The sequence below is a fragment of the Amblyomma maculatum genome, chromosome 4, assembly GCF_055883805.1.
Source record: "Amblyomma maculatum isolate TAMU_Amacu chromosome 4, ASM5588380v1, whole genome shotgun sequence".
Taxonomy (NCBI): domain Eukaryota; kingdom Metazoa; phylum Arthropoda; class Arachnida; order Ixodida; family Ixodidae; genus Amblyomma; species Amblyomma maculatum.
Window position 1 is genome coordinate 6593526 of NC_139347.1, and position 14345 is coordinate 6607870.

A 14345-nucleotide genomic window follows, 5' to 3' on the forward strand; every position below is an offset into this window, starting at 1 on the left:
GGGTCGTCGTCTGAACACCACAGTACCAACCACTTCGAAGCTGCTAGCCCCGAAGTGGGACGACAGTGAATTCAGACAAAATAATGAAGCCTACAGAGCTCGTGCAAAACGATCATACGACACCCGGCACAAGGTACGGAGCCGAGAGCACTTACCAGCAGGCACAGCGGTGCGCATCCTCACTAGAGCTGCATCACACGGCGTGGTAACACACCCAACATCAGAACCAAGGTCCTACATTGTACAAACCGACATAGGACAAGCAAGACGTACAGCAAGACATCTGCAACCGTTGAGGGACATGAGCACCACAAGTGGACGTGTTTGTAAGCGACCAGAACGCCTGGACCTGTGAGATCAAACCTTTCAAGAAAGGGGGGTGTTGTGGGCACCACTGAAGACAGCGCCCCAAGCGGCAAGCTAACCAGGCGGACCGCCGGGAGACCCCGGCATGGGCGACCACGCCAAGCAGAGCAAAAATGGGCACCATTACCTGATGTATAAATAAACAGTTTTGCTTGTTATACCGGCTACGCCTACCACACATAGCATAAAATCCTCAATAACTTGACCTCTAATATCAGTTTGGTCACTACCCCAAAAACTGGAGTGCGCATTAAAATCACCGACTATTGGGCACGAGGACATACTGTGGCGCCACCCCTTGGCAGTGCCGCATGATGCAGTAAGTGGGATAATGTGTGCTGAACTGCTGCTGTGTGATGCTTTCCTAGGCAGTTTAGCTGCGTGTCAATGCTGAATTTATTTCTTTCTTTCATATAAATTTCGGTCCGGGCAAGCTGAACACTATTTGAGGTATTAGGCCAATTCTATTCGGCAAGAAGGCATTTCACTGAGTCGTTGAGCTGTCGAACTGTAGCCCGGCGCGTTTGAACTACTGCTACAATGCCACATACCTGCAGTGTTGTTGTCGCTGTTGTTAAAGAAATTGAACACATGACAGATCCAGCAAAATAGGCGGTCATAAATAACGGTAACCATTGTGAGAAAACTGCGTGCTGCACCACCACATCACTGTTTTACTCGGTGATCATATTTCCCTGCTTGAGGAATGGAGCTCTCAAGTGGTGACAGATGCTGAGCACTTCGCACGGGCAGGCAGAAGCGGCGCCATTCAGCTGATCCTTGAATAGTCAAATTTTACGGTGGCGATGATGCGAAGAAATCTTTTAAGGCAACCGTGCCGAGGTGAGTTCATTCCTTCTTGTGCACTGACCACTCGAGCTTCGGGTAGACGTTAGTTTTTCAGCATAGTTTTCTTTTTTTACCCTTACATGAGCAGATCATGGTATCCATGATTTGTTTTCTTGGTCACATGAAATTACTGCTGAAGTTGTCTAAGGCAAGTCACAACGCGTACTGCTGCGCATGGCAGCACAAACGTTTAGTTTCAGACATCAATGCCTTCACTGAAAAGAAATTTGACACCTCCTTTCTTTTGGACGAACGTTCCTTGCTCCAGGTAGGTTCTCGGCGAAGAACCCAGTATATTTTATATCCCGCCAGCAGTCAGACTTCGTTAGCTGCACAAGTGATAAGCGCAAGAACATAAACTTCAATTACCGCCAGTCCTTCGACCGCAACGCTCTAACTCCATATAGATGAAATCTTTATCGATGAAACGCATGTTGCACACACAAGAATGACCACTCACTTCTTTACACATTGGCAACTAGTTTAACCAAGCTTCCTTCAGCTAAGTTTTTGGGTAGAAATGGGAGCATGCGCCAGGTTCCCCTCGCATATATACAGCAGCGACAAACCGTGTCAAGAGCTTAAATAAACTAAATCAAGGACAGCGGCGACGCAAGACGAAAGTGTGCGACGCTGGCACACGTCAAAAAGCAAAACTGCAGAGAAAACCACGACTTTAAGCTTGAAAAATGTATAAATTCACATGACCGCTACAGCTTCTAGTTTAGTTTTAAGTGGAAATTCTCGTGATGCTACTCCATTTTTTACAATTATAGCGACGCCACCGGAGAGTCTGTTCGCCTGATCACGGTCATGGTGGAAGACTTTATAGTTTTTAAGTATATTCTTGTGTTTGGAACCCAAGCTTGTTTCCTGTAAACACGAGGCTACAGGTGAGTATGTGGCTAATATATCTTTTATGTCACTTATGTTATGTAAAAGACCTCTGCAATTCCAGTGAATGAAAGCAATTGTGTGTTGCATATGCCAAGTTTTATTTTCAGGCCCCTTAATTTGGGGATTTTTTCTTTTCTGTCTATCTACGGAGCACCGCCGTTTGTCTGATGTTGACGGTGCTGACTAGTATTCTTTTGACTGTGTGACTGCTGGTGTTTGGCCGTGTGGTCAGAGGTCCCCGCGGCCTGTTTTGTGGGCACCACTTCCACCATGGGCACAGATTCTCCAGGTTCACTGCGCGTGGCCAGAGGCTGTTGTGGTGCCTTCTTGCGCCACAACAGAGTAGGAAGGTTTCTCGGACGAAGTCCCTTGTCGTGCTTCCTTGAATGTCAACTTTTCTTTTACTTTGATTGTCAAAATTTCTTTTTCTTGTTCCCATGCAGAGCATGAACGTAATTACGCAGGATATTTTCCTTCACAATTTGCACGCAGGTGCGTTTCAGCTTCATATTTTTCTGACTCATGTTCATGGGAGGAGCATTTAGCGCATGTCAGCTGGCCCCGACAGCTCTGAGAGCCATGACCGTACCGCTGGCACTTGAAACAGCGTTGTGTGTTTCGTATATATTGCGTGACTTGGAGCTTTATGTAGCCTAGATCTACGGATTCCAGTAGTATGCTCGAGGTAAATGTCAGAACAATGTGCTTGGTGGATATCTCCTTACCATCACGTCTCATCTTTATTCTGTAGACATTGGTAACATTTTGATCTTTCAGGCCTTCCAGAATTTCCTTTTTAGTTAGTAAGCTCGTTAATTCACAACTCGTTAATTCGAAATTTTGGATAATTCGAAATAGTCATCGTGGTCCGGTCCGCAGTGCATAGAAGTCTATGCGCGTAACAGCTCGTTAATTCACTCAAAAATTGGCGCCGCCACCCATAATTCGAACTGCGCGCCGCCAAGCGGCGCTGTTAAAAACCATCGTTGGAAGCTTTCACGGCAGAACGATAGATGGCACAACCATCGGGGCGCCGCTAGGGTGCTGGAACAAGTACTAAACAGTCTTTCCTGCCGCGACTCCTTCGAGGAACGACGTTTTAGTGTTATCGACCACGGTTTCGTGTTGCATTTCGTGAGCCCTCGTTTTGCACGCCGCTTGTTGCGAGCTTGTGTCCGCGAGATGTGTTCGCGTGGGAAATACTGTGCCAAGACGGTGAAGGAGAAAGTGGCTATTTTACGCGAGGTGGATGAACGGAAGGCCAGCAAAGTGGAAATCGCGAAAAAGCACGGGATTCCACCAAGCACGTTGTCGACGTACGTCCGAAATAGGAAGGCCATCGAGGATGCCTATGAAGCCGAAGATTTCGCCAGCAACAGAAAAAGGCTTCGGTTAGCCAAGTATCCGGAAATTGAGACCGCTGTGATCACGTGGGTGAAAGAAATGAGAAGCGCTGACATTCCACTGAGCGGCCCAATTATCATGGCGAAGGCGGCCGATTTCGCCCTGCGCTTGAATGTGGAAGATTTTGTCGCCTCCGAAGGATGGTTTCACCGCTTTAGAGACAGACATAATCTTGTCTTGACATTGTCGCTGAAATTGTTGGGGAGCAGTCTGTCCCAGAAGAGGCAGAAGACGAGGACGACGACGAGGAGCAAGAGCCCGTGCGTCCATCCGCGGCAGAAGTTATGGGAGCGCTGAATGTCACGCGCCTTTTCTTCAGCTTTGAAGAGTGGGAAGAAGACTCCCTGCGTCGCATTCGCATGCTAGAAGACCGAGTGAGTACGGTAGCCCTCAGAGAGAAGAAGCAGAAGATGATAACAGACTTTTTTTGCTAAATAAATGTTTTTCGTGCCCTCCGGGCACCAAACGCCTTCATTTTTGCTCACTTTCATTAGTTCGAATTTTGGTTAATTCGAACTGGCCTGGCGGCCCCGTGGAATTTGAATTAACGAGCTTTTACTGTATATATCTCAAGCCATCATCAGAAACAGCACAACGAACGGTGTTCAAAGAATGGTGTGGGTTTATTGTGACTGGAATGTCTTCGAAAGCTTTCACTTCTCTCAGCTTCTTTGGTGGTTATATAGGACTTCCAAAAGAAGGTCGCCATTTCCAAGTCTCTTTACCTTATAGCCTTCTCCTATAAAATTTGTCAAAGTCCTGGTAAACAGGAATGGTGAGACAAGATGAGCGGCCTTTTCAGTGTGTTTGCTGTGAACAATGTGGATCATTGGAAAACTGGTCAGATATGTTTTTTTTCTTTTTTTTTATTGCGCTGCTGCTTCAGTGCACCCTCTTTTTCGAGGGAGGTCAGAGTTAAGGAGGTGCAAAGCCATAAAAATTGTATGCGTTCAACTGTGATGCCAGTCACCCAGCATGGAGCCCTACGAGGGGACGGGAGAGGAATTGCTAGCAAATCCTGCCCATGCCAGCTGTACAACCCGACTATAACCAAATATGGCCTAACGCAGGGTGGTTAGCCACACAAGATTAACCCTTGCCGCCTGGAAGTAGGAAGAAGCAAAGAAGTTGGCAGAAAATAGGAAAGCAAAAGATGGAGGGGACGATAGGAAAAGGCGACTGCCGATTTCTCTCTGGGTGGGTCAGCCCGGAGGTGCCTTCTACGGGAAGCATGGGTCAAAGTGGGGTGTTGCCATCGTTGAGGGGCCTTTAGGATCCAAACACTCGGCATCTGCTCAACCACCAGGATCCCTCTTTTCCCCAGACACGGCGATGCCACGCACAGCTAAGCGTGGGTGCTCGTGGTTCATGATGTTGCACAGTACACGCAGCATCTGCTTTAACAGATGCCCCCGCGGACAGCAAGAAAGAGCTGCCTTCAGACTCTGACGGTGAGTAGCCTATAAATCCACATCTCGCGGTTGTGTTTGTACGTGCCAATTTTGTTCCATTAAATGCTTTAAATAATTTTCAGATGCTTGTTCATTGCATTATTTCTTGTGTGCAGAAGAATCAGTGCCAAGTTATTTTCGTAGTTTCCAGGCGTTACATTAGGTACGCCAGTTCCAAAACTGCCAATGAAATCCATACGTCACATTCTGGCATCCCAAGTGGCACAGAACATGGATGTTAGCAAGACTGTCACATCACCTGTGGCATTCATTGCTCAGCACTGCTCAAAACACGAAGGTAGTTGACGAACCAGATCCTGGAGGTGCTACGGCGCTACTGGTAACTAAAATCTAACTGCTGGCCATTGCTAACTTCTTTCCCAGCTCACTGATGGCATCACAGTCCGTTAATACCTGTAAACTGACCACTGAGGATAGCTGAGCTTCTGAGAACTGCTATGATCAAAGTGCCTGAGCAGAACTTGCCGTGCGGGCGGGCTTGGCAGCTGAAGGGCTGGTGAGGGCCACCATCTCCTGGATGGCCAGACGCAGCTTGAGCCGGTGCAGTGGATTACTGATGCCAATCTCCCGCTGGATCTCGGTGTCTGACAGCGCCGACATGATGGCGCCACTCTTCACATTCGCTCGACATGCTGCCACATACCACGCTGGCATGCCCACCCAAAGCTGCAGAGAGAGCAAAGGACATCAAATGATTGTCTGCACAGTCGTCAATCATTACTGCCAATATAGTGACTCTTAATATATATATCCAAAAAGAAGAAACGAAGATCTGTTCTAAATGTGGGAAGCATGGTCTATATCAGGAAGCAATTACTCGTACCATCCTCCTCGGACCAGGATGAATTTTTTGTCAACTACGAAGCTTATGTGAAAGCTGTATGGCTTTCATCTGCAGCCGTATAAATGCATTTGGGTGGATGCTACTAAAGGGTGATTGCTCCCTTATTACTAATCACTTTGGGGAATTTTAAAAGATTTTTGAAGATTTTTAAAGTAAACATTTTTGCTGGTACCACTGACTTTACTATAAAGGGGTTCTACTGTAGTAACAAAATATTTCAGTGTTCATAGCTTCATCTCCATAGGGCACCATGCATTTTTAGGCTTTAATACAGTAGACTCGCGATAATTCAAACTCTGATAATTTGTACTTTCAGTTATTTCAAACAAAAATCAAATTTTTGGTTGGCTCGTCATATTTTCAATGTATTTCAACGCCGCTTAATTCAAACACCGCAATTCGGTTAATTAGTGCTTTTAGCTTCCCCATACCGGAAAATTATCGGCTATCATTTCCGCCACTGGCGAAAAACCTGAGTTCTTATAACACAACAGTGGAAAATGTGAAAATAAGCGCACTATGACTTAAAAAAGAAAAGAAAGCGAAGAACAGCCTAACAAACAAACGTTCGAAACAAACGTTCGAAACAAACGTTCGAAACAAAAGCCTCCCAAAGAGCGCTGTTCAACTTTTTGTGGAGAAAATTGGAAATTAAAACACTTAACCCTCAAAACTTGTGGAAAAGACGACTGTCTGCCTGCACTTGTCAAAATTCTCAAAACTGCAGGGGGGGAAAAAAAAAAGGATGCGAAAGTGACGCGAAAGTGACGCGAGTAGCGTCGGCCGACTGCAAATCACGTGACCGCTCGTGCTTTTCTTTCCCTGGTCGGTTGCCCGCGTCGGTAGCACCATGTCTCCGCGAAGGAAGTATCGGACAATTGGCAGCCATAGAAGAGGTTGAGACTAGAACGAAAAAGACTGCTGTGGCATTGAAGTATGCGATAACAAAAAGTATGCTGACGATGATTGTGAATACGAAAGACAAGCTGCGAAACAACACAAGTCGCTTCGCTCCTGACAGAAAAAGGCTTAGGGAGGCGGCACATCTAGAGCTTGAGAAGGCGGTTCTCCTTCGGCTTAAGCGCGCCCGGAGCTCCAATCTACCAGTAAGTGGACTGATATTGCGAGAGAAGACCGAAGAATTGTCTGTGCACTTTTGAATTGACGATTTCAAGTGTAGTGATGGATGGGTGTTGCGATTCAAGGAGCGACATGGCCTCGCTTTCAAAACTGTAAGTGGAGAAGCGGCAGCGGTGAATGAGGCGGTTGCTACCGACCGGTTACTACCGACTGGCAGCAGACGCGTCTTCAGAGCCTACTGCTTGAATACTCTCTGGCAGATATTTATAATGCTGATGAAATGGAACTATTCTTCATGTGCCTGCCTCAGCAAACATTGTGTCGCAAGGGGGAACGTTGTACCGGCGGTAAGCTGAGCAAGGAGCGACTCACAGTCATGGTTTGTGCCAATATGGATTGTAGCCACAAGCCCGAACTTTTCGTTGTGGGCAAATCAAAGCATCCGAGGTGCTTTAAAGGCGTCTGAACTCTACCCGTTTCATATGCAGCAAATTCACATATGTGGATGACACAATCTTTGTTTTAAGAGTGGCTGCAGAAACTTGATGTGGTGTTCAAACGCGATAAAAGAGAAGTGCTGATGATTGTTGAAAACTGTCCCGCTCACGGTGATGTGGAGGGCATGGAGGCAATTCGTCTTGAATTCCTCCCTCCAAACACAACTGCTGTTCTCCAGTCCCTGGATCAGGGGGTGATCAAATGTCTGAAGACAAACTACAGGAAGCTACTCCTTAAGAGGATGCTAATATGCACGGACAATTCCATGTCATACAGCGTAACATTGCTGTCGTCGGTGGAAATGCTAGCTGACGCATGGAGTGCAGTAACGCCAGCAACGATATGGAACTGCTTCCAGCATGCCTTCCGCATACCAGGCCACAGCAGTGACACTTTGCCTGACTGCGCTCAATATGAAAATGAAGACTGCCTCCAAATGGAGAGCGATGATGCAGGGCTAGTGCTTTCTGCCCTCCAAGCACACGCCACAGCTGCTGACGATAACCTCTGCGTGTGCAGGGAAGACACACTGGACGACTTAGTAGCTGAGGTGCTGCTAGCACAGTACAGCAGCGAAAGTGAAGAGGAGGAATCAGAAGAACAATCCTCTGTGACAGCAGCACAAGCCTTTAACTACCTTGCCGGAGTCCGAAAATTTCTGACTGCAGCAAAAAATTCTGAAAAAGAACTGGCTGCTCTTACTGGAATAGAGAACTTTGTTCTGAACGCACATGTAAAAAAGAAGCAATCAATTCATGATTTCTTCAAACGGTTTAGTCAGCCATATATTTCCAATAAACTTGTTCTGGATCCTTCACCTCTGCTGTTTTTATTGTGTAATAAAAGAGAAGTGCTTAAAATGTGATTTAAGTGGATACTTAATTATAATGTGCACAGTAATCTTGCTCAGAGTCATATATCAGAGTCAAACAAAATCCTGGGGTCCCTTCGAGTTTGAATTAATGAGAAAATTCTGCTGCATTTTCAATGAAAGCAATTTCACTGCCTGCTTATACCAGACCGGAAGAAAAATTGCACTGCAGGAGGTGTGTATGCAAAAGTGGGCATTGCCCACCTGACAGAGGCAGAAGCACGCTGCTTTTATTGCACCGTGTGATGTAGTAGTACAGTCGAACCCGGATATATCGAACTCGAAGGGGATCGCGAAATAGTTCGATATATCAATAATTCGATATACAGAAATCGGCTTGTGACGGCACTTACGATGCGAAAAAATGATACCGTATTTGTCGCGTAATCAACCCACTCGCATAATGAACCCACCCTCCACTTTTGCACCCCAGAATTTGGAAAAGAAAAAAAAAAAGCGTTAAGGCCAGCTCGCTCACATGCAAACGATTGAGCGATCTATGCGACGAGCGGCAGCGACAGAGCGAAAGATTTCAAACTTGTTGGAACTGTGTCCCTCTTGCCGCTCGAGCCACAGCGGCCGCTCAAAACAAATCGCGAGCGTTTTCGCTTGCATGCGTCACTCCTTACATTGCATGCGTTTTTGCACGTCATTCCGTTTCGGTCGTCTCATCCACAGCTCATTTCTTGGCAGCGTGCCAAGATGGGCAGCGATAACGCCGGGCGTTTTATCTTTTGATAGCTCCTGCTGGTGGCGGGGAACGAACTTGGCAGAGTGCCCATGATGGCGTGATTGCACAAGCCTGGTTCGATTTATCACGCCGCGCTTGGGGCGGCCGTCACGATCGTAGCAGCTGACCGCGTGCTTTCGTAGATTTATACATGCAAACATAAATGACTCCCGCAAAAAAAAAAAAACTTGTTGCTTTTAAACGACCGCAGCCGCCATATCTTACGCTACGCCGCGCGTACAGCACAACGATAAGAATGGATGACTCGCAAAAAAAAAAAAAAAAGAGAGAGAGAGAGAGAGAGAGAAAAAGCTGCTGCTTCTTAACGTCGCAGGCGCCCAAGAGGGTTCGCAACACACGCTGGAGAGAAAGGGAGAGAGTAAACTTTAATTGGTTAACGGAATTGTGGGGAAAGCGTCGGAGGTCTGTCTGAAAATGGGCTGAGCTGGCTTGGCACATGCATGCGCGTGCTGAAGGAGACAGATAGCTCGGCGAAAGAATGGGCACACCCACACATATGGCTTGCAAACGGCATGTGCTGGCCCGCGGGAAACGATAACGTGACTTGAAAACGTCACGCGGCAAACGGCCAAGGGTGATGCGATCGTCTTTGGGGAAGGCACACTTTCCAGTGCGTGGGGCGGAGTTCGATACATGGAATGACCGGTGAAATTGAGTTCGATATATGACGCGGCTTTCCTATACTTTTACATGAGATTTTCAAGGGGATATTCCGCGAGTTCGATATAACCAAATTTCGATATATCCGGGTTCGATATAACGGGGTTCAACTGTACATGCAACACTGCTGCAAGTGCTGTGCGACCAGCCAGCCAACCTTAGCATTTTGCCCAAACCTGATGCAGTGCTAGGGTGTAGATTTTTTTACTGAACAAAGCATATGAAACTCCACGAGTACTCATCAATGACCGTTTAACAGAAACAATAAAACAAAGCAGCTACATAAAAAAAAAAAGAAGTGAAAAAATTTGCCTAAGCTGCTGACCTGTGCAACTGGGCTCCTTGAAGGAAGAAGGTAATTTATTTTCTCATAACTAACAAGCACCTGAAAATTTTGCTCATTTCTCTGGTGTGGTGCTTAGTGTAGCTGACCAAACTATCAAAGAAATTTGTTTCTGACACAATCACTCTACAGAAGGCACTGCTATATCTTGGCTGTCAGCTGAGTGGCAGTAGATGTATCTATCCCCCCCAAAAAACAAAGATAATTTCTTTTAAACTTTCTTGAACCTTCCATACTGCCATCAAAAATGTAAAAGAAAAAGAAAGATGGAAACAATTATCGACCAATTTGAATAAAAAAAAACAATGCAAGTACATTTTAGATATGGCATAATATTTGACTGAACATAATAAAGGGAAAAGAAAAAAGGACTCCAGCTCTTACGCTTACCTCGAGCCAAGCAACGATGGTGGGTCCGTTCCATAATGCAAATGGTGTGCCAGCTTTCATTGCCTCTGCCAACAGCTCATGCCTGCAGAGAGAGCAGGCCATAAGTAAAGCAGACCTTGCAATGAACTTTAAAACAACCAACTGTGGTTTCTTATGCCAAGTGTTTCAGGAGAGCCCATCACTAATTTTTAAAAACAGGCTTTTTGATTCACTTTTGCTGCATACTGCTGGGTGACATAACGAAAAAAGAAAAGACAGGCGATAAATAATAACTAAGTAGCTAGGTAACTGAGTTCTTATCGCTAACTACTACAGATGCGCGTCTCGTTGCAATTGATGATTTTTAGCTGATCACTAATAAGCATACAAATAGGCAACAAAGTGTGGCTCTTTCTGGAGAAATTGAAAATTGCGTGCCTGTGGAGGGCAACGTCAATCACAACATTACGCTTCATACTGCATGTGCCACATGATCTTCTCTATGCCGCCCACGTTGCGATGCTCATCGGTGCTTGCAGTTCCAGCCAAAGTGTGACACGAAAGGTCACGTGGCCCGTGAAGCATTTCTCGAATTGTGCCAGTGTCACGAAATCGGAGCACATTTTCATCAAGCCGGCACAGCGCGAGGCCCGCGCGGCGTCGCGTGGAAAGCATGTAGAGAAAAGCCCCCTTCCCCGCGCGGGAGAGCACGTAGCTTTGTACGCGTTGCCGTCACCCTCTTTCCCATTGCCCGGGGAAGACGGTGGTTCATCGGACTGGAATACGCCAGAAAATTCCGGAATCTTCTATGGGACCTAGCCAATGATGACGCGCGGCTCGACGGGAGGAGAAGAGGGAGCTATAACCAGCGAAGCTATGTGTGTGTGCGCGCTAGCTTTGACGAGTGCTAACAAACAGACGCGGCGCGCCCTATTTAAAGCGACCGCGCCACTTGTCGAGTCAGTCAGTCAGTCAGCCAGTTCGTCAGTGTTTTGTGGCGTGCTCGCCTGTGCTTCGGCTGACTCCCGGGGATCACCCGCTGCTGGCAAGCCCACGGACTTTCAAGGGAGCGGCGCTCGTCTCGTATGGCAGCCACATCGTGACTCTTGAGGCGTCGGACTGCAACAGTGCCCGGTGAACAATTTGGTGTTTGTTTATGTAACTCTCTCGTGTTTGATCTGTTGTAAAGCCTGTGTTATTGAATCATTCTGTAGTTGCATGCTTAGTGTTTGTATTCTGTGAACCTCTCGTCTGTTGTATTTCAAGTGATCTTGTGTATTCTTTTGTATCGTCTCTTGCTGTGCATAAATTGTGTTTTGTTTGTTACTTCTGACTCCGATCCTTACTCTGGTTTGAACCGGCGACCGCTGGGCACCAAACGACCACCCCCTTCTGTCACTACAAGGTAGTTGAATTCCGGCTGAGCTTGCCACGCAAGTCGAGGGCATCTCCTTTGCGACCGGAACAGCTACCCCCACTCACTCTAAGGGTGTCTGGGAGTGTGCGCACCGTTAAGGGCGCATCGTTAATGATAACCCCTCATAATTATTAATGGGTGACAGCCAGAAGTAGACAAACTGGTCAAGTCACAGCATGAAGGGCAATTGCAGTGTCTAAATTTGAAAAGGTGATAGGGCTGTCACTAGTAACCAGCCACAGATCAGCTATTGCACTGCAAATTGGCATGTATCTTTTTAAAAGCTGGGTACATTAAAATTTATCTAACTAGCTTCATCTGATTTCAGATGCCTGCCAACATCAGTATTACTATGCAGTAAAAATAACCTTTTAACCTCCTCCCCCCCCCCCTCCCTTCACCCTAAGAAAAAAAAAAAACATTTAAAATTAGTGGCTAGCTTCCCTGAGACACTCCTGGTATACAGCTACCAGCACAAAAAACACGGCCTGTTCTGGTCTACACAATGACTACACCAAATTGAGAGGCCACAGTGTCACCCCCAGCAAACAACGGCTTTAATTTTTCCCAAGGAAGCAACAACTCACTTCTTTTTTGTGCGTCGATCCACTTCTGTCTTTGGCCCCAGTGCACCCCCAGCCATAGAGAGGGTTCCCATGTCACTAACACAAATGTCACTGTCCATGTAGATGCCCCCTGCACACATGCACAGAAAGCAGGCATGTTGTCTTCACATGCCTGTCTGCCAGTACTATAACATAGAAAATAGGGTAGGCAAGTTGCATTCTTTTCCCACACAATGCACGCACGCACACATGCACACGCGTGCGCGAAGCTATTGGCCAGAATCTCGTGGTTCAAGCTGCACAAAAGAATTTAAGATGGTGAGGTAACTTATGAACAACAAGAACACAGGAACTAACGCTCACCTCCTGCCGTGTTTTGCATGTACAAAATAAAGAAGGGGGTGGGAGAGAATATGTACACACTAGGCATCTGTTAAACCACTCGGTCGATAATTGACTACATGGGAAATAAGTTCTTCTTGACCATTACCCAACAAAAGCCCATATGAAGATGGGCAGAATACACTACACCAGTGCTTTTTCATTGTGGTCAGCCTTCAGAATGCTGCTGGTTGCTGTTCCACCATAATTTTGACACTCAAACTAAGAATGGAATGAACATACACACTGGACAAAGTGCTTCAAACTTACAATTGGCATACCATCTAGCCCCTGCTCTATTTTTTCTGACATAACTGTTTCATGTGTTGAGCCAGTTGATGGGTGGCACAAGAATGAGAGCAATAGTGAACTGCCCCTTTGCAGCTTTAACCGTAGAGCTAACTAGCAGCAGCAATCACTGTGCTGTTCTGAGGCCCTACACTAACTCTGGTCACAGACACTGTGGAGAGGGAACGTTTGCGACTGAGAGTGATTGATAATTTCATTCTCTGTCGGTGAGGGAAACAAAACAAAAATTACTCATCACTTTAAAGGATAGCAGCTCACCAGTGACACCATATTCCTGCCCATAGGAATCCTTTCCCTTGACTTTGTCCTTTTTGCTGAAGAAGCGACCCAGCGAGGACTTGATGCCCTTTTTCTTGGCTGCCTTGTTGAGTGAGTCTTGTGAAGAGTTGGTCGAGCTCAACGGAGACTGAGCACTTAGCGAGCTGGGCCCCCCATCCATGGTGACCCTGTGCAGCACGAAAGGCTTCGTCAGGGCACAGGAAAGGAAAAAAAGATATGATGTGAGAAATGCCAAACAGCCTTGCTACTGAGGGAAGTCCCCAATTAGGTGTCCCATGCAAAGAATTAGGTAAAAAAAAGATCATACATCCAATCTGACCGGTACCTTTCGCTGGGACTCATACATCAGCCCTGTTCTCTTACTCAACAAGTCACTCATTTGCAAAAGGCCTTCAGCTTTATGCTGCATTAATGATGGATCACAAAGGATATTTGAGTCGCACTAGCAATGAGGCTAACACAAGGAGAGAATAGATTTAAGCCAATGCACACTTTCTATACGTATCTAACAGCCAAGGCAAAATGGCTACAGGAAGCCAGCTGCAAGCTTTATTCTGCCAATGCATGCTTAGAAATGTTGTGAAAACAAGAGGTTCGAGCTGTATCACAAACGTTCATATTTTCTGCACATTATGTCACAATGCTAGTCAGACAAGAAATGAGCAGCTTCAAATCTTCTCACTTCGCTTGCTACTGCAATGATCATATAAATTTATAGGCAAGGCAATTAATGTAGCCTTTTCTGATCAGGGTGCCAAACTAGAGTTCTGCTAAAGTGAAGGGTTTCCTGGGCACCTATCCACCTATTTCAATAGTTGCAATGATAGTGTGAGCGGAGAACATCATGTACCATATTTTAGCATGTTTCATCTCTGCTTGCCACTGAATGCCTGCTTCTATTGCCTTCAGCCATCCTACTCTGTAATCTGCCAATGTGCTTGAGGACAAAAACAAAAATGCTAGCGATTTTGAAGGAGGTCGGTGACAGG

General features: G+C 46.3%; 1 protein-coding gene across 2 annotated transcripts in view; it reads right to left on the reverse strand.

Moving 5' to 3' along the window:
• Liprin-alpha (PTPRF interacting protein alpha) overlaps nucleotides 1-14345 on the reverse strand; it is a 97342-nt gene that overhangs the window by 35963 nt on the left and 47034 nt on the right. For both annotated transcript variants that reach the window (XM_084600701.1, XM_084600700.1), the window contains 4 exons: nucleotides 13336-13523; nucleotides 12409-12517; nucleotides 10426-10507; nucleotides 5454-5654 (listed from right to left, as the gene is read on the reverse strand). In XM_084600701.1, coding sequence (XP_084456827.1) covers nucleotides 5454-5654; nucleotides 10426-10507; nucleotides 12409-12517; nucleotides 13336-13523 — 580 coding nt within the window. The remainder of the gene's footprint in view (nucleotides 1-5453; nucleotides 5655-10425; nucleotides 10508-12408; nucleotides 12518-13335; nucleotides 13524-14345) is intronic.